The sequence below is a fragment of the Taudactylus pleione genome, unplaced genomic scaffold, assembly GCF_031769625.1.
Source record: "Taudactylus pleione unplaced genomic scaffold, aTauple2 ptg000541l, whole genome shotgun sequence".
Taxonomy (NCBI): Eukaryota; Metazoa; Chordata; class Amphibia; order Anura; family Myobatrachidae; genus Taudactylus; species Taudactylus pleione.
Window position 1 is genome coordinate 2617081 of NW_028284943.1, and position 20045 is coordinate 2637125.

Below are 20045 nucleotides of genomic sequence, written 5' to 3' on the forward strand. Positions count from 1 at the left end.
AAATCAGGAGCTAATGCTTGCATAAGAGAATTGAGCTTTGTAATTCCCATATACATTGAGTGAATATTGCTCAGTCAATGATTGATATATATTTATTTATATATTTATTGTGGCACTATCACGCTAGGTGGCGATAGTGAGCCATGTATTCTGTGTGGGACTGGAGGGACCCACCCACATAGGGTACAAATAGGACATTTAACCACAGCCACAACTAAAGGCTGCTTTGCGTACAGAGCTCAGGTGAGGCTGACAAGGCAGACCAGTCAGGCTGCATGTGAAATCAGTGCAAGGAGGACTGAGGCAGCCAAAGAGCCCAGTGTGCCTGGAGGCCAGTGGGGGCTAGACAGCCATGTCCAGACCTATGGGACACAGGGCCAGATGTACTAAGCTCTGAAAAGTGATACACTGGAAAGTGATAAACCGCCAGCCACTCAGCTGCTAACTGTCATGTTACAGGCTGTGGGGTCTATTTACTAAGCAGTGTTATGAGACAGAGTGAAAAGTGATAAGTACCAGCCAATCAGCTCCCAACTGCCATCTCACAGGCTGTGTTTGAAAAATGACAGTTGGGAGCTGATTGGCTGGCACCTTATCAGAGACTTAGCACTTTTCACTCTGTCTCCCAACACTGCTTAGTAAATGTGTTTGAAAATGATAGTTAGGAGCTAATTGGCTGGTCGTTTATCACTCTCCAGTTTATCACTTTCCAGAGCTTTAGTACACCTGGACCACAATCTCTAAGACTGTGTATGTGAAGTTGTAGCAGCCAAGCTACAGGCCAGGAGGCCATGTTCAGACCTGCAGTCAGGCAGGGAGGACCACAAGAGAGACTTTGAACAATATTTACTAAGCAGCAGGTTCTAAACCCCGGTTTGGCGGCAGTTTTGCTATCCGCAGATTTACTAAGGCCAAAACCGCCGTCAAAACAAATTTTAGAATAGAATAGAACAGGGCTGTCATTTGGAAACCGACGCCAAACCGCCGGAGTTTAGAACCCGCTGCTTAGTAAATTTTGCCCTTTGTGTGACTTTGAGGTAGACAAGGGGACCAGTATCTTTACCTGTGAGAGACAGAACTAAAGACTGAGACTGTGTTACGTTTGCAGACTAGCTATCCATTAGAGTCAGGATCCAAGCAGTGAGGTAGTGCCCTGTATGGAGGAAGTAATTTATTATTTTGTCCCTGAAATGCTGACAGTAAAGCATCATTTATTTTTATTTTAAACTGCAAAGCTGCTTGTGGACCCTTATTATGCATCCAGACACTGTACCACTGACCCATCTACCGAGCTAAATTACCCCAGATATATATATATATATATATAATGTATTTGTCTATTGACTGCTCTCCAAATTTTTCATTAGAAAGCTATATATGACCTTTGTCTCTTGAATTATGCAGTCAGGTACCTTCTCGAGCTGTGTACTCATTGTTCTCTATCACACGTGCCAGCCCGAAATCTGCTATTTTGCAGCATATGGTTTCTGAGACCAGGATGTTAGCAGCTCGTAAGTCTCGGTGGATGTAATTTTTGCGCTCCAAGTATGCCATTCCTTCTGCCACCTATAGGATTTAATTAAACAAAAGCCATATAAAACATGTATTGTTAGATTTTGATTCAATATTATACATTAACTTCGTTTGATGTGACATCCCTTTCTTGGCTCCATCTCCGTTTTTCTTTTAAAACTTTTAATTTATTTATTACCCTAGAATTTATTTATTAACATTTATTTACATAGCACCAGAACATTCCATTGCGCTTTACAATTGGGAACAAAGCAGTGATAAAACAAGACTAATTAATAACAGACAGATATGTGAGAGGGCCCTGCTCACAAGCTTGCAATCATATAGGGAAATAAGAAGTTGCTACATGAGGATACATTTATTTAGTTCTCCACCTGTTTGTAACTTGGCAAAAAAAATTATTCAGTAAAAAATAAATGCAGAAATAAAAGCATTCCAACATTAACTAAAATAGAAACATTAATTTACTTATATTTTAGTACATCTCTATTTATTAGTGAAGCACTTTCTTTTTTTACTATTAATTTTTTGCCATAACTACGTTTGTGGAGGGTTTCTGATCCCTCTATATATGAAGGCTGTAGCACTCTAGTGCACTTGGGTTGATATTTCATTCATTTCATGACTTAGCTGGTTGCTCCCTTACCTGAGCCGACATGTCTATAAGTTTATAGACAGTAAGTCTGACGCCTTCTGATGTTTTCAAATAATCTACCAGACACCCTGCAGAATGGAGAAACAAGTTCATGAAGGAATTTCATAATACAACATTTAATAAGTAGACATCAGCAGTAGTGTGTGAAAATATTATGCATATTGCTTCCTATACATCACAATCCATGAACATCATTATTATTGGACGTGTTGTTTAATTGTATATGATAATCCAAGCATGCCTAACAATAGAATCTGGTGCAGAGATTTTGCAATGACAATATTTTGTCATAGAGCTATTGTTTCAGTGGGTATCCTAACTCTACATACATGATGTACAGTATATGTGTATAAGCAGGGCCGTAACTAGGGTACTGCGACCAGTGCCAGGGCAGAGCAAGGCAGGGGGCGCTGTTTGGGCCTGTCAATTTTCCTGTTTATTATCATTCTCACTTGTAGCTTCCTCTTCTTTTATCCCCAGCATCTCCTGGCCTCCCCTATCTTCCCTGGCCCTTCCCCATGAAGCCATGGCCCTTTTTCAGGTGCACTATCTAATGTCCCTATTTAAAACTTGGGGTGGGGGGGGGTGGAGCGCAATGCTCTCTTTGGGACAGGGCACCAAAAGTCTAGAATGGCCTTTGCCATTTTTAGTTCATGCTAGCCAGTCTCTTCTCTTTAGTCTTGCGTTAGACCCCACAAGGATCCCAAAAACATGAGTATGCTGGGCCCTAAGATTTTTGTTTCTGGCCCTGCATGCTTTACATTATTCAAGTTCTACCATCCTGCTTAAAGGGGAGCAGTGAGGAAGGAGGTAGTAAATTCACTGGCGTAACAATAGGTGCAGGGGGTGTGGCTGCTATGGGGCCCGGACCGGACCAGCCCTCACCCTGGACCTACGGTAATCGGTAGCAGGCCAGCCGTGGCTGTGTAATACCCGGCTTAAGCTCAGCCCTTCAATTAAGCCCCGCCTCCCGGTGACGTCATCCGTCAATCACCAGGAGGGCAAGCAGGCCAGATAGAAGCGTGGCATTGCAGGTCTAGAAGGGGTAGTGGCCTCGCGGCAGGCGCAGTCACGTCCTGGCCGTGGCTGCAGCCTGTGTTACGTTGGGGTCCGAGTCTATAAAGACTCAGGTTCCCGGCATCCTGGTGGAGGGGGAGCGAACCTAGGGGGGCTGTGAAAATCTTGCTATGGCCCCCGCCTAGGTCTAGTTACGCCCCTGAGTAAATGGACCATGTGTTGCAAATGGTGTTGTCCTCTTGAGTGAAAAAAGTTGTCATTTGTTCGAATTCTCCATTGTATCCATAACCCTTAGTCATCTCTCTCAGAAACAGAGAACAATAGTTTGTACTTAACTGTACAGCATATGCCTCTGAAGTTCTGTTACTACTTGGAAAGTTAGCTATATATATGTGAACATCATAGGTAGCTCTTTTATATAAGGCAACTTGTATTTTAAATTAATGCTCCTTAACAGTAGTCCCCAATTCCAGGAACTGTAGGCGAGGACTGCAGTGCAAAATAAAGTATACATTATGTCATTCTTGTAGGTAAGAGATGTCCAAGAATGTAATATGAGTAATAAAACAGTAATAAAATGACAGAAGGTGTGGGCTGGTTTTGTTATTTCCTTCCTCAGGACAACTTGTTTGTTATTAGACATAGGCATGATAAAAATGTCACCTTCCCTGACTCACCATTTTCCATGTACTCTGTCACAATATATATAGGTTCCTGGGTTACTACTGCATGTAAGCGGACCAGTCGTGCATGCTGCAACTGCTTCATTAGGTTGGCTTCTGCAAGGAACGCCGCTGGGGACATAGTTCCCTGTTTAAGGTTCTTTATGGCTACCCTGGTGTGCCCATTGTAGTATCCTGCTCAGGAAGACAAAGTTTAATGCAGAGATAAAGAGGAAGAACATATTTGCAGTGTGTGTCATCTGTATAAATAGTTAAATACCAGATAGATATTGCTTATTTTACTGAAGAGAAAATGTTTTTCAATGCAAAGAAAAGAAAAAGTGTTATCATGACTTTCGATTCTGTACTTTTTATTGAGCCTCAATGTGGAAACTTTCTATAGGGGCTATTCAATTGTTTTTTAGGTGGCGATAATTAATGGGCATTCGACAGAGCAATTCAATTGATTTGGGCGGCCATTATTGAGCTTGTTGCACCCATCAGCACCAGGTTTAACTGCGTAAAGTGGCTAAACCCCTCTCAAGTCCTGGTTAGGACGCCCAAACTACCGTACGAGCGCCTAAAACACAGATTTACACATTTCTGCTTGCCACCTCAGGAGTCGCAGCTGTAATTTTGCAGGAACGCATCTGCGAAAATATGCTAATGACTCACTTGCCGCCCAGTGCTTAGAGACACCCATGAAAAGCATGTCACATCCACCACTCATGCTCAAAACCGGCAACATAGGATGCAGATCAGGCGGCCATCCGCCTTCTGAGTAAGTCTAAAGGTGCCTACACACAAGGCGATTTTTTACACGATCTGTCCGATTCTGACACATCGGAACAACAGACCGTGTAAAATATGTCGTAATCATGAGGGTCCACTCACGATCACACTGCCAATGTCCGTACCCGCTGGTCGTACATCGCATGTTCAGATCTTGTCTGCTGCAGGCAAGATCTGAAAATCTCAGTCACAATGCACTGGAATAGATAGGATGCACGATAGATCGTGGGCCAATTTGAATAGCTTTTATCACCAAATCGTGTCCACGACAGTCGGGGAGCTGCCGGGGGAGAAATCGGACACAATATCGGATTGTGACCAGATCACCTAGTGTGTAGGCACCTTAAGACACACCAGGACTCCAGACACCTAGAGGGCTCTTCTGCTGCAAGCATGAGTGCAGTGGCTAATTTATGCACACCCAGAAAATGTCAATTAAACATTCCGACATGCCTGCATTTTTCTAACCACCCCTTGTTACCTCCCCCAAACGCTGACATTGTGATTAAATCCTCTGTGCGAGCTTAATCGTAAAACAATCGTTGCAGCTTACATACATGCGCAATAGCTGACAATTGCTCTATATGCGGAAATATCGGCATTACATACATCCCTGAATCAGGCCCTTAGTCACTATTTAATGGTATACCTAAACACTGATTCTGAGTTGGATAAATCTGCGGGCACTTTTCCATTTGGTCATGATAGCCTGTTTACTATGCTAATGCTAACCTTATGCTAATGTGAGAATCCACTTTGCATGCTAAAAATCCCTGCACCTGCATGTGGAAGCTTATCCCGCCTGCTGTTTGCACGTCTGCAATCGCCATTATTAGTGTCTGGACTTCGCAAAACCTATGCTGGGTCCAAAAGATCCATCTGAGAAATGTGCCCAATTTCCGTCCGCACGTTACAATTGAGCACAGAATGTCCGATGGTGCGGCTGACGGGTGCTGAGAGGGGGCAGGTACTAATTACCCGGGCAGGTAAAGGGATATTGTTTTTTTTTAACTTTGTAGCTTTGAGTTACAGAATAATGTAAGTAGCAGCCTTTTTACATTCCCTTATACATTTATATTATATACATGTTGTTTATGTCACAAAATTGCAGAAAGCCATTTAAATTCAACTTTAGGATTTTATTGAGCAAAGTACTTTCTAAGCATCTGTAGGCATTTCCTCATGTCATATACTCTGGGGAATGAAGCACAGCAAAGCCACTCTGAGAATTCAGCAGATATTCATTACTCTTGTACATGCGACTGTCTGCTGTTCACATGGGCACCTGTGCCTACAGCCTTGGCATGTTCTATAGTTTAGTGTTTTATACCGCCACCGATTGTGGTGTTGTGTGATGTGAATAAATGCTTAAAGACCACAAAGGTTCACTGTGTTGGTCCTTCTTTTTAGGCTGCTGTCTCTTGCTTAATTTATCAAATGAGCAATGTGACTCTGTGTAAAAATCTCCATATTTTGAATTAAAGATAACCATAACTTGGTACAGAGGGATTACTAAATACTCAGATGCAAGGAGAAGTAGAATATTCTAAGTAGATATTCAATAGAAGTCACTCAATTTGAATCCAATCTACTCACCCATCCACACCTCTCCAAACTGTCCAGCACCAAGCTTCTTTACTAGCTGCAGCTTGTTGCGTGGTATTTCCCATTCATCGGCCCACCAGGGTTTTTTTGGGCGGTGAGTCTGGCATGGCTCCTTCAGCTTGGTACATAACCCATCCAAGGACACTAGGTGGAATGCAACATATGACCGCTTGGACACAGGTGACTTAATTAGTACCTCGGGCAATTTCAATTATCCATCTGTGCTCAACCATGGATATCCTTAAAGCCTGGACCGTTAGAGTGCCTTGAGTACAGAGTTTGGGAACCTCTGGTCTGTGACATCTGATTTATTGCCTTTGACCTATGGCTAATCCACTGTGTGGCTTGTTCATGAGCAAACCTCTTCTCTTATGGCCAAGTATTTTTATTATTTATAGTTATTTATATAGCACTTACATATCACACAGAGAAAATTTATATTTTTACATCAGTTAGCGGAGCATACAATCTATATATAATACCAAATGGACAGATGTGATTAAGGTTTACATAATTTCATCGTCCTCACAAGAAGGTGCAGAACTAGAATCAAAGAGGCCTTACTTATAGCAACATTTAAAATGGGCCCTATTCTCACTTCACAAAACACTGCCATTACTCCCATACTCTTCATACTGTACCTTAAATGCAGGGCCTTTCACAAACAGTTTCTCTTTACTTATTTTTGCTGTTTTATCTATTATTGCTGTTAGGACCTGAGTCGTCTCAATAATAGGAATGGCCATATTAGGCAGGTATGTGGTCCATGTTTCAATATGCCCACTGCTATGTACGCCATAGCAGTACAACAGAGCTCATGTTTATAACATGTTAAGGAGGACACATGGTCACTGGCCTGGGGCAGGCACAGGCAATATAAATACTGATGTCCCTATATGAATACTAAACTGTGCATACGTTATTGCTCACAATCTGTATATTGTACATCCTGCTGTGCCCCTAAGATAAACAGACCCAATAGCTGCTACATGGACTACAGTGCAAGGAGGGTGGTTCCTCAGCTGAAACCCCTCCTCCCTGTGGGGTCTATTTACTAAGCTTTGGATGGAGATAAAGTGAACGGTGATAATGTACCAGCCAATCAGCTCCTAACTGCCATGTCACAGGCTGTGTTTGAAAAGTGACAGTTAGGAGCTGGTTGGCTGGTACCTTATCACCGTTCACTTTATCTCCATCCAAAGCTTAGTAAATAGAGCCCTGTGTTACTTAAGTACTTCCGCATTTGCTTATTTTGGATTGTTTATATAGCATCACCATATTCCACAGTGCTGTACAGAGACTATGTAAACATTCAAATCAGTCCCTGCACCATTGAGGCTTAGGGGGTATATTTACTAAAGTGTGGGTTTTTACAAGTGGAGATGTTGCCCATTAGCAACCAATCAGATTCTACTTAACATTTATCTAGAATCTTCTAGAAGATAAAAGCTAGAATGTGATTGGTTGCTATGGGCAACATCTGCACTTTAGTAAATAAACCCCTTATAGTTTAAATTCTAACCTACCAGTATGTTTTTGGAATGTGAGAGGAAACCACAGCAACTAGAGGAAGCTCCACATGGTGACAATATACAAACTCCACAAAGATAACAATATACAAACTCCACAAAGATAGTGCCCATGTCCTATGCTGTAAACATGTATAATAAATACTCTAAGATTAAAATGCCAGAAGACCATATTTAGGCACCATGGCTACCAGCCCTGATGACAGCCAATGTATCTAAAATATATTGTATCACATTATTATGTATGTGTGGCAAAGGTTGCATTAGATATTCTTAGCACCAAGCATGTCCTTGCCTAACCACCTTGGTCAGGCAGTAGTGCCAGACTTTTGAGCCAGTTGGGTTTTGTGTCTATGGGGCAAGTTTCCATCCCTGGATAATATAAGAGCCATTGTGTATTCTAGCTCTGTTTCCTCCTACAAGAGGAAGCTTTAAAAGCCATGCTCACCAGAATAATGTTGTACAAGTTCCTGAAGGTTGTTGAACATTATCCGGGGTGAAATATAATATCCTCCATTGTCCATATTGCGAATCTTATAATGTTTGACCACTTCTCCGTGATTCTGATCTAGATCACGCACAGATAGAGAGTAGGAGCCTGGAATGGTAACAATGATGAAACTCAAAAATGTGGATATAGTGAGGTCTACAGTACATATAGATAGAAAGGAAAAAATATAAAATAAGGCATAGTTTAGACAAAGGAGTGAATGAGTGGGAAGTAAAAGCAATGAGACCCCTGTAAACAAAATAAGGAATGCAATACCTTTGTTGGTCTCACTTTCTCGTATTAGGAAAGATCCTTGCTGGTTTCCTGGAGCTAGAAGCTGACGCTCTGCATCTTTCCGGCCCAGATCAGTGAAAAACCAACTAAAAATATATTGGAGCACAGAAATTATGCATTAGGATGTGACATACTTGTGAAAGCCTTCATGATACTTCATTTAAAGGCTGAAACCAGGCAAACTGTTATTTGTTTGCTCCCCTTGGTAATCGTTATATCTGAATGACTTCAGTCTGTACTAGTGTAAGAAACTGACACAGCGCTGGTTGAATAGGAACGGCTTCTGGTTATGGACAATGGATGGGGGACCCACACAATACTGCGCTAATAATCTTAATTGTCCAATCTTAGTTAGTAAACAGCAACAAGATATGGCAGAAAGTAAGAAATTCAAGACACCAATAATAGCATAAAAATGGTCAATCTTTATACAATATATATAAAATCATATGACAATAAAGCATGTGCTAAAAGGACATGTCCTACTGTAAAGATACGAGTTGATCTCATTACAAGCCTCAGGACATCTCCCTCCTCATAAGCACTTGTACACCTGTCCTCGCTATTTGGGGCAATCAATATCATGGCCCCTCACAACCTACACGGATTGGAGGTATTTCTTCTTTCTTCAAAGATCGGGAAACCATCAGTGTAGCGGCTCTCCTGGACTTAAGGGGACATGTGCCGCACTCTACAGAACTTAGTAAGTGCCTTAGCAAGGTTTGAAAATCCAGTATATCAGTTGAACTTACCTCCGTTTAGAGACTTTTATATGCTTGTGTTTTTCAAGTGAAAACTGTAGATCCAAGACCGTCTCACTTATTTATACATCATTCAATTTTATTTATTTTGAGATTGCAAATTTGTGAGCTTGTATGCCATACATCAAGACAGTCCTAAATGATCACCATTATACAGTAGTTAGTTGTATTATTCAGCTCCCAATTGGGATACTTTTTCTACATGTGTATTTGAATAGTTCGTTCAGACCTTTACAGTAGGTCATGTCCTTTTAGCAAATACTTTATTGTCATATGATTTTATATATATTGTATAAACATTGACCATTTTTTATGCAATTATTGGTGTCTTGAATTACTTATTTTCTGCCATATCTGATTGCTGTTTACTAACTAAGATTGGATAATTAAGATTATTAGCGCAACACCACTAGTGTTCATTCTCTTTCCGTGTGTTCGATCACCTTTGGTGGTCTTAATTTGGGTGTACACAGACCCATAGGTGTGTGCAGCTGTTTTTTGGATTTATTATCAATCATCATTATTAGCGCCAGTCTGATTATTGTTGCAGTTTGGTTTACCCACAGCTCTCATTGGACATTGGGGGTCATTCAGACCCGCTCGGCAGTACGCTCGCAAGCGGGTCAATATTCCCCACTGCGCATGCGCACGACGGAGGGAGCTCCGTCGTGCGCATGCGCGAGACCCGGGGAGCGACGGGCTTTCCATCGCTCCGGGTCTCGCACCAAAGGGGGCGTGCTGTTGATGTTGATTGACAGCACGCCCCCTTTGGTGGGCGTGCCTGCCAGACGGAGGCGTTCCCATGGGAACGCCTACCGTCTCAAGCCGGCCCCACTGACATCACTAGTGATGTCAGTGGGAGTGATTTTGGCTCTGATAGAGCCAAAATCACTCCAGGGCTTGCGGCAGCGAGACCCTACCGCAGGGTCTCTGTTGCAAGCCCGATGGTCAAGACCATCGCGACCATCATCATGGACGGTCACCCACAGCTATACGAGCGTCCAGGAGGCCGCTCCATTTTCATGGAGGAGGGCCCTGATTCAGAGCGAACGCTCTGGTCAGAGCGTTCAGCTCTGAATCAGGCCCATAATCAGTTCCTCTGAAGAAACTACCTCTGATTGGTAGTGAAAAACTTCATAAAGTCATAGGTTCCTCAACAGTCCAGGTTTTAGTCAAGGTTTTAAGGATATCCATGGCTGACCACAGGTGACATAATTAGTACAGTACCTCAGTCATTTTGATTTAACCACCTGTGGTTAACCATGGATATCTATAAAAACTGAGCTGTGGGGAGCCTTGAGGACCATGTTTGGGAACCTCTGGTCTAGGGATTCAAAACACACTGTAGCTAAGACTGCTCACTATGACTTTCATTCTACTTAGATGTTATTTATAATCTCACTATTATGCAGTTCATTTTTATATGAGAATGAGTATTTCCAGCTGATTCAGCCTCATATAGTTACATTGATCTGTGATTTATAAATGTGAACTTGCATAGCTACACTACTGGTCAAAAGTTTTAGAACACCTCCATTATTTTAGCTGTTATTGAAATTTATTGAAAGCAATTTAAGTCCAGTCAATAACCTGAAATGGTACAAAAGTACCTGCTAAAAGTTTAAGAGAAAGCTTACAGTAGGTTAGAAAAAACTAAAAAATAGGGGTAAATTTACTAAGAATCGTGTCTGGTAGAGATGTCAATAACGGGTGTGTTTGGCCATTTCTTACAACTAGCAAAATTACTAAAAGCAAACGCATGTGAGAAATCTTTAAACTCTCTGCAAGACAGGTGAAAACAAAGGTAGAAATAAATACACCATCGGTCAAACTCCAGGTACTTACCATAGACAGGAATACAACACAGGAACTTACCAAAAATCGTGATTAAATATAATCACGGATGTAATTTAAGTAATTTGGTCCAAAATAGAACTTTTAAATGGACTACCTCCTTAGTTGTATGTTTAGCAGAAACATACACAGATCAGTGTGTTCTGTGTATGTTTCTGCCTCTATATAATAAAAAAGGGTTCATTTTAGAAAAAAAAACGGCATGGAGTTCCCCCCCAAAAGCATATCCAGTCTCTGTGAGTCTGCAATGGTTTTCAAAATATGGGGGACAAAATGTGTAGGAGTTCCCCGTATTTTATGAACCAGCACTGGGCTCTGTAAGCCGATCCTGGTTTAAAAATTATAGGGGAAAAATGACTTGCAGTTTCCCATATTTTTAAAACCATCACCGGACTCAAATTATTCAGAGTGTAATGCCACAACCAGGGGACCCTTTCACTTGTAGAGCTACAAGTGCCAGCAGGTGGCCGGTACCGCCACTGTAAAAAAAAATAGTAAAAGAACCACAGGACACACACACACTGTGCTAAGTAAAAGTTTATTCCACACATACACTATACTCACCTTGTCCCCGGTGTTCGGTCACCTTGTCCAGTAGAAATCTAGTTATTTGTACCCAGTTGTTTGGATCTACGAAGCAACTGATTGCCGTCTGAATAAATTTCCAGATGACTGCATGCATTAGCATATTTTCGCACAGCAGCTGCGTACGGAATCACAGCTGCGATTGCATTAGCGTCCACATCTGAATCAGGTCCACAGTCTCCATTCATGAGAAACTCAGGGGAAAATGCTATTCTATGTAGGACGGAGAATGAAGCCGCGCCAGACAATCTGCACATGCGCAGTAGCACTGACATTAGAAAACCTCCATCTCTCCAAGGAATGGAGTCATGAGACCCAACTTTAACAGAGGGAGAGGCAGCACAAAACTCACTCCCCTCTTAATATTTCTTAAGGTGCCTACACACTTAGCGATATTTTACACGATTTGCCCGATTCCGACGCATCGTGACAACAAATCGTGTAAAATATGCCCAAATCATGAGTGTCCACTCACGATGCCGATGCGCGTCCCCGCAGGTCATACATCGCATCTTCAGATCTGCTGTGCTGTAGGGCAGATCTGACAATCTCAGTCACGATGCACTGGAATAGTTATGAGGCACGATAGATCGTTTGTCACATTGGACAGATTTTAGCACCAAATCGTGGCCACGACTGCCGGGGAGTTGCTGGGGAGAGTTCAGGGGGAAATCGGACACAATGTCAAATCGTGAGAACATCGCCAAGTGTGTAGGCACCTTTACCTCTATGCTGAGACGATTTTGTCACTTTTTAGGATAGTCACATTCCAACATCAATACAGTTGTTTATACAGTACAACTACAAAAACAAATTATACCTTGTTTTTTCAGAAGACTTTTGGCCTGATTCAGAGTACCTGGACAACCCGTGGTGCAATGCAAGGATTGCAAATACATACAGTACCTGTACAATATTTTTGCATGTGGGATAAATACCGGCTGCTTTTGCTTATCGCCCACAAATTCTGGACAGCTTTATTTTACACTGCAATTTAGATTTCAGTTCGGGCACAGCCCTCCCAAATTTAAATCCCTCTCTTCACATTTTACATCTGCCCCACTACAGTGCAGCATGGTTTTACCAAGATGCACAGTTACCTGCTCTTTCACTCTATTCCCACCTCTGAATTAGACCCTAAGGGGCATATTCAATTGGGTGCGAGATTTAGCGAGGAAAAAAACCTGGCTCCCCTCACGCCCTCTTTTGGATTACCGTGGGTATGCGCGCCCCCGTTACCCGCAGTACCCATTAAAATAAAAGTGGGTGCAGGGTTTTCAACTCTGAAAACTCTGCGCTTTGTAAAAAATAAAAATTCTTCACTTACCTGCCCGGGGGTCTCCGTGGCTCCTGGTGGGCTCCCCTCCCTCTTCTCACTGGAGAGGGGGCTGCTGGGAGTCCCGGGGGCTGCAGGGAAGCACAAGGGCTGCTGGGAGATGTAGACTTACATACACTGACATACTCACTGTTGCTGCAGGAGTCCGGGTCCCGACACTGGATGCAGAAGACAGCACTTCAGAAGGTGAGTATTACTGACTAAGCTAATTGGAAACTTCCAATTGCTTAATTAGTCTTAAGAAGGGGTGCCGCTGGGGTTCCAGAGCATTTCCAGACCTTTTTTTCCAAAAACTGTGGATTTTAAGAAAAATTGATCGTGCTCTGGAGGTGCTCAAAAAAAACCTCCGGGTGATCAAAAAAACAAAAACCCCGCTCCTAATTGAATAGCAAAATCCCGCACCTGCAGAAAAACCCAGCAGGTGCAGGATTTTTGCTACCGTGTTTCCCCGATAATAAGACCTACCCCGAAAATAAGCCCTACCCTTACTTTTGAAAAACGGTCCAAAATAAGCCCTACCCCGAAAATAAGCCCTAACAAAAAAAAAATAATGGTAAGTAAATAATTGTAAAGCAGGGCTGTGGCCATGATGGGGATAAAAGCAGGACTGAGGGCATGATGGGGATAAAAGCGGGACTGAGGGCATGATGCTGTCAATATTAATTAAAATAAGCCCTACCCCGAAAATAAGCCCTATGGTGTTTTTTTTTACCAAAAAAAAAAATAAGACAGTGTCTTATTATCGGGGAAACACGGTATTCTCGACGCCAATTGAATATGCCCCTAAGGGGTAAATTTACTAAAGTGCGGGTTTTTAGAAGTGGAGTTGTTGCCCATAGCAACCAATCAGATTCTACTTATAATTTATCTAGCACCTTCTAGTAGATACATACACACAAAGAAGAAAGTAGGGCTAGTTGCTGGGGCACTCTTAGAAAAATATAGTTAAAATTTAACTTTTATTCGATATAAATTGATAAAATATAAGGTACCAAAAAATCCCCAAGAAAGAACAAAAAACGAAAAATTAACTATATAGGTATATAGTGAATGGATCTAATTAGAGTATAAGATCCTGAGGCGATCCTCTGGCGAAATGTTTAATAATAAATCATCATTCCAATGGGTATGATATTATTAATCAAGAAAGATAGAGATGTTTAACCATGAATTGGGTAAACAAATGAAAATATGGTTCGTGGTGCTCTGACAAAAGTCATCGGGGTCCCAAATGTTCCTCTTTAATCTACGGCACCTGGTATTCCCTGGGGGTCTCCCTTCCAGGTACTAACCAGGCCTATCACCATTTAGCTTCCAAGATCAGACGAGATTGGGCATCTTAGTGATGTATGGCTGTAGAAATAGTCATATATGGGAAAATGAATTGCTCCACTTAAGTCAGGGCAAGAACACGGCCAAGTAATAAGTGTAGGACTATCGTAATAAGAAGTCCATTTTTATTATAAAAATTGTGTTCCAAAAAAGTTTACGCATGAGCATAATTTCATTGTTACACATATATATTGCACATCAACATTGTCAGATAGATCGTACAGACAAATGAGTATATTCTGATTTATAATTAGTGTAACAAGAAAATATAACGAATCGCCTTATAGTCCAAGTCGGATATCCACAATGATAGGATATATCGCATATGTATAGATAACATCCCCTTTATAACTCACTCTAAATAATGATAATATATCACAAGATAAATACTCTCAATTGATTAGAGGTACTGTAGATGTTATAAAAACATCTTATCACAATAATAACATTGTTTGGTATGTATTAATCACAGATAATCTGTTATTAGTATTAACAATAGTCCAATAAGATAAGGTTCACATATATTCCACAAAGAAGTATGAAATTGGCTCCATGGTGATTCTGGAGCAAATGCGTGTCATATATCATAAATATCTTGTAGAGAACCTTTTTAGTCTCAATGTTACAATTTCCTCATATACATCCATAGCAAAAATGGTCTGCTGTTAGAATAAGCAGTGAGCTAATAAAGTGGAGTTCACGTATATCACACAAAAACCATAAAGACTCTGAAGCAGATTTGTGTCATATATCATATATCTCTTTTAACAAGAAACCCCTTTTAACTCAGTGTTTCAGTTTCCTCATACATATCCATAATAGATGATCCATTCATTGTATGAGGCACACAAGAGAAAAAAAGGTGAAGTTACATAGCAGTAGTTAGTATACTGCTTCTTTAAGGAGGGTGTGTATCATATGCGATTACATGAAATTCATATGGATGTCATGTATACAACTTGATATGCATGTAGGGGGAATAATTTGTCAAACTACCAATCTCGGTGCAAATGCACAATACCATATACCTCTAAACAAAATATAACTGCAGTGAGAAGATGTCCCAACAATATGGGAATATAGATCTAGGCAGCAGGAAGTAATTTACCTGCTCCAACATTGAAGCCCATATAAAACCGAAATGGATATAAAGCCTCCTTGGCTAATACAATACCATCCCCATCGTGGTGGGAGCCCAGAGTCCTAGTCCATATATCGACTGTGCGCCATCTGTTAGGTTCCCCCACTGTGCAGCATATGAGTAAGAGGACGCGCGTTTCGCCCGACTGAGGGCTTGCTCACCTCGTGTGTACTACGTCACACGTGGCCGCTACTTAAATGCAGTGAATATTCATCTCTCCCGTCTTCTGAGAGATATCATTGGATGCTGGTAAGTTACCCGGGTGATTGATCACGTCCGCTAATTGCGTGCCTGGGTGATCATGTGACTAATCCAGGCAGCCTATCTTATTGAGATAAACAGCAAAGCATGCTGGTATCTGTAGTTTTATACCAGTAAAACGAAACCAAGGCATAGATCGCTACTGAAATGAGTCAGGTCTAAAGGAGTATAGAATAAAACATGCTTATGATTGTAGTTTTATACCAAATAGTCAAGACCATAGTATCAGGCACTGCTAGAGATCGATCATGTTAAGGAATATGTACAGTCTTTTCCCAAATTTACTAATTATAATCTGATATTAGTTATTATAAGTGTATATGTAATTTCAGTATTTAATAGTTTTTAGCAGTTTAAACACTTCAGGAATGGGATGACATGCAGTGGAATAGAGCATGCTGGTATTTGTAGTTTCAATCCCTATAATAGGCAATTCCAATGATGTAATAGAACATCAGTGGAATAAGCGCAGTATAATATGTATAGGTTAGGCAGCGGGTACCGCAAATCTTGTTTGCATGTTATCAACCTTCGTTGGTCAGCGTCATGTCGATGATATGTCAGATGGACCGTATTTTATTAATTAATACCACTTAGATGTAACAATCCTATTCTTTTAAACGAGATATTAATTCCTTAAAGATATATTTATATAGTGAACAACAGTGTTTTTTGGACATGTCATAGTCAACATTCTCAAAACGGTGTTATAAGTATAAAAGGGTGCATGGGAATGTGATGAAAGGAGAATAATAAAATGTTATACCACTAATAGGACGTGTAAAAAGTGAATATGTATAATGTTATATAATTATATAAACAAAGAAGAATAGTGACCAATTTAGTGTATTAGAAAAGTTACTCATTTGTTAAGTGAAAGTGAGGCAGAAATTTTTTTCTTATTTAAATGGATCAGTGTATTCATTATTTCATTGAGGTGATGCCAACACACATGAAGAAACCCACAATTTAATAAAGAAAAAAAATGTATGTAGAAAGAAAACGTGAAAAAAGACAGAAAAAATTTAATATATATATAGATGATCCTAAACTAATAATAACGATGTAATGATATTAATAATTAATTCCCGCAGTGATTTCATTAAGTGTAGTGTGTATTTTATCAATTATATATTCACAAGACTCTTAATAATTTCATGAGTGTCTGAATATATATTAGACCTCTAGAGGAGGGAATCTCATTTGACTCTTGTAGTCTAGTGATCCTGAAATATATATAACTCACATATATATGGAAACTTATATCAGATATATGGCTCTTGATAGTGTTTTAGAAGGTTGAGTATTAGATCTGGCTGCTTACCAATACTATATTCAGACTCTAGTAAGAGAAATCTCATGTGGTACTTATATTCAAAGGTCCTAGAGAATAGTAGGATCATATATTTCCAAGATGATAGGATCATATGTTTCCAAGATAATTACCGAATATATAGTAATTTTTATTATAGGAATACACTATAATTTATATATTCGTTCATCCCATATGGGTTGAGAGCTCCCAATTTGAAAGTCCACAGGCTTTCCCGTTTAATTAGTTCTTGTGTTAGTCACCACCTCGAATGCCCATATTGATCTTCTCCAACCCGAATGCCTGAAGTTCTTTATAGTTATTATTATGGCATGTGTAAAAATGGCATGCAACTGATGTAAGTTTCCTAAGTTTTGCTTTATCTGAGACAGCGTTTCTTATTGTCCCTATGTGTTCAAGGACACGTAGTTTCAGATTTCTCGACGTCATTCCAACATATCTGAGAGGCAGAATCCCATCCTGCTCCCGGCTACGAGACATATGACATGGGGTGCACAATAATGGATATACAGATGATGGTGGGGGGCTCACAATAATGGATATACAGATGATTGGGGGTGGACAATATTCTATATACAGATGATGGGGGGTGCACAATAATGGATATACAGATGATGGGGGGTGCACAATAATGGATATACAGATGATGGGGGGCCGCACAATATTGGATATACAGAAGATGGGGGGCGCACAATAATGGGTATACAGATGAGGGAAGGGTTGCAGATTTTGGGTACAATTGGTTTATTCTTTTTTGGGGGGGGGACACGATTAAAATAGAGCTGTTTGTTTACATAGGAGAGTGCCGCTGGTCTAAATGATTGTATGTATGTAAGAATATATGCATGAATATATATTATGCATATACGACTAGATAGATAGATAGATAGATAGCCGAGTGGATGGCACTCCAGGTTTATGAATCACTTCATACAAAAGACAGGCTGAGCCAGTATGCTTGCCAGCGTTTCAGAGTTGGCTTGATAAAAGCGTTGGATCGCTGAAACGTTGGCAATCATACTGGCTCATCCTGTCTTTTGTATGAAGTGATTCAATGCCAGCGTTTCAATCTCCTTTATTGGAGATCTTCCTCAAGGACCCTAAATAATAAATTAATAAATAAAGGAGATTCAAACGTTGGCATTAAAATGACCTATTGTTTGCTGATATTGCACGATGAGACTACATCACTGGGGAGGGCACCAAGGCAAGGTACTTTCTTTACACATGTTTTGGTGGAGTGCCGGTCCCTGCATATATACTGTATATATTCACAGGTTGATTTTTTTTTTTTTATGGAGAAAGTCAGGGCTACTTGCTTGTGTTGCCCCTCATGCTGAAAGTTGCCAGCCAGCCCCTGGTTATGGGTGTGTATCAAAAGCTCCGTAATTCTGTGTGTACAGGGAAAGGAAGCCTAATTCTGAAGGATATCTTGCACCTGGCATAGGGTTGGTGTAAGTGCAGATACTAATTTAATGATTATGGTTCCAACGGCCAATGGAACAGGAAAGGGTAGTAAGGGTTTCCGCTGAATGCAAATGAACCCTGTCATTAGTTGAACGGATACTGGCATTAGCATAAAGGTAGCAAATATGGCTTCCATGCCTGCCCACAATTCCAGTCACTTTGTGCACGACCCAGAATCAGACCCACAGTTCATAATAGGCTCTTATTACAGTTTTTGCAATTTGGCTATAACCAGATACTCACGGTTCTTTTACTAGTCCATTTACAGCTGCCACAAAGTTGAATGGCACAAGTCCCACTTGTCCTGTGCGCAGTGATTTAGCTTTCCACCACTCGCCAGTTCTGCAAGCAAAAAGATGAGACAAAGAAGGATAACATCCTAAACAACTGTTATTATACCCAGACATAGTGGATTTACAAACCGGCATATGCATGTAAGGTGGCCCATATGCTCAATATGAAGGTGAAACTTTCTGTGTTTCCACATGAACATGATTATATGATGCTGTCAACTTTGTGTCAGATAGTGCTGGGGAGATTGGGGGGGCATGGATCATGAGCACTCTAAGATGTGAGGCTTTCACTAGCACTGTTGCTTCTTTGCCAACTACCCAAACTTTGGAGGTTCCGATTTGAATAGAGACCCGACTCGGATCACTTTTTGGGTTTCAAGTAGAACCAAGTCTGCTGTAAGTTCAAAACTCGGATTTAAAAACCGAATCTCAGATTTGGATTGCATGTAAAAAGGTCCAAATTACATGATTTTAGATTTTGTTTAATCAATTTTAAGAAATCCAAAACCGAATCTGAACCAAAACACGTGACGGTGGTTTTGCCAAAATCAAAACACGGGGTCTGTACACATCTCTAGTAACAACGGAATGGGTATATCATACTGACAGTCGGGATGCCTCCTGTCAAAATACCGACAGTGGCATCCCGATGGGCGGTATCCCGACAGGGGTCGGGTAGGTATACTTACCCTCCCCCCTACTCCCCATAACCCTTCCTTTTTGTAGCCTAACCTTCCCTACCCCACACCCTAACCCTTCCCAATAGTGCCTAAACCTAAGTCTCCCCCCTTCGTGCTTAAACCTTACACCCTCCCAGTGGTGCCTAACCTCCTCCCCCAAAACCTAAGGGCCAGATTCAGAGCCGCTCGTAAGCGTCCGCTCGTTCGCTCCGAGTGATGTTTGCCCAACTGCGCATGCGTACGGATCGTTATACACATGCGCGAACCAGTCAGTGCGGCCGAAATTCATGTGCTCGCAAAATAGCGAATGCCTGATAATTTGAGTGACAGAAAGAGGCGTATGTGGGTGGTAATGGGGGAAGGTGCTTGAAAACGGGGAGTGGAGATCCGACCGCAGGAGTGCTTAAAGGTCAAAACGGGCGTTT

General features: G+C 41.1%; 1 protein-coding gene and 1 pseudogene across 4 annotated transcripts in view; both read right to left on the bottom strand.

Annotated features, from left to right (window-relative positions):
- Positions 1–20045, bottom strand: part of LCK (LCK proto-oncogene, Src family tyrosine kinase) — a 61117-nt gene that overhangs the window by 6180 nt on the left and 34892 nt on the right. For all 4 annotated transcript variants that reach the window (XM_088451257.1, XM_088451259.1, XM_088451256.1 and 1 more), the window contains 7 exons: positions 18891–18989; positions 8560–8663; positions 8242–8391; positions 6256–6408; positions 3883–4062; positions 2180–2256; positions 1413–1566 (listed from right to left, as the gene is read on the bottom strand). In XM_088451257.1, coding sequence (XP_088307383.1) covers positions 1413–1566; positions 2180–2256; positions 3883–4062; positions 6256–6408; positions 8242–8391; positions 8560–8663; positions 18891–18989 — 917 coding nt within the window. The remainder of the gene's footprint in view (positions 1–1412; positions 1567–2179; positions 2257–3882; positions 4063–6255; positions 6409–8241; positions 8392–8559; positions 8664–18890; positions 18990–20045) is intronic.
- Positions 14357–14474, bottom strand: LOC148500884 (5S ribosomal RNA; annotated as a pseudogene).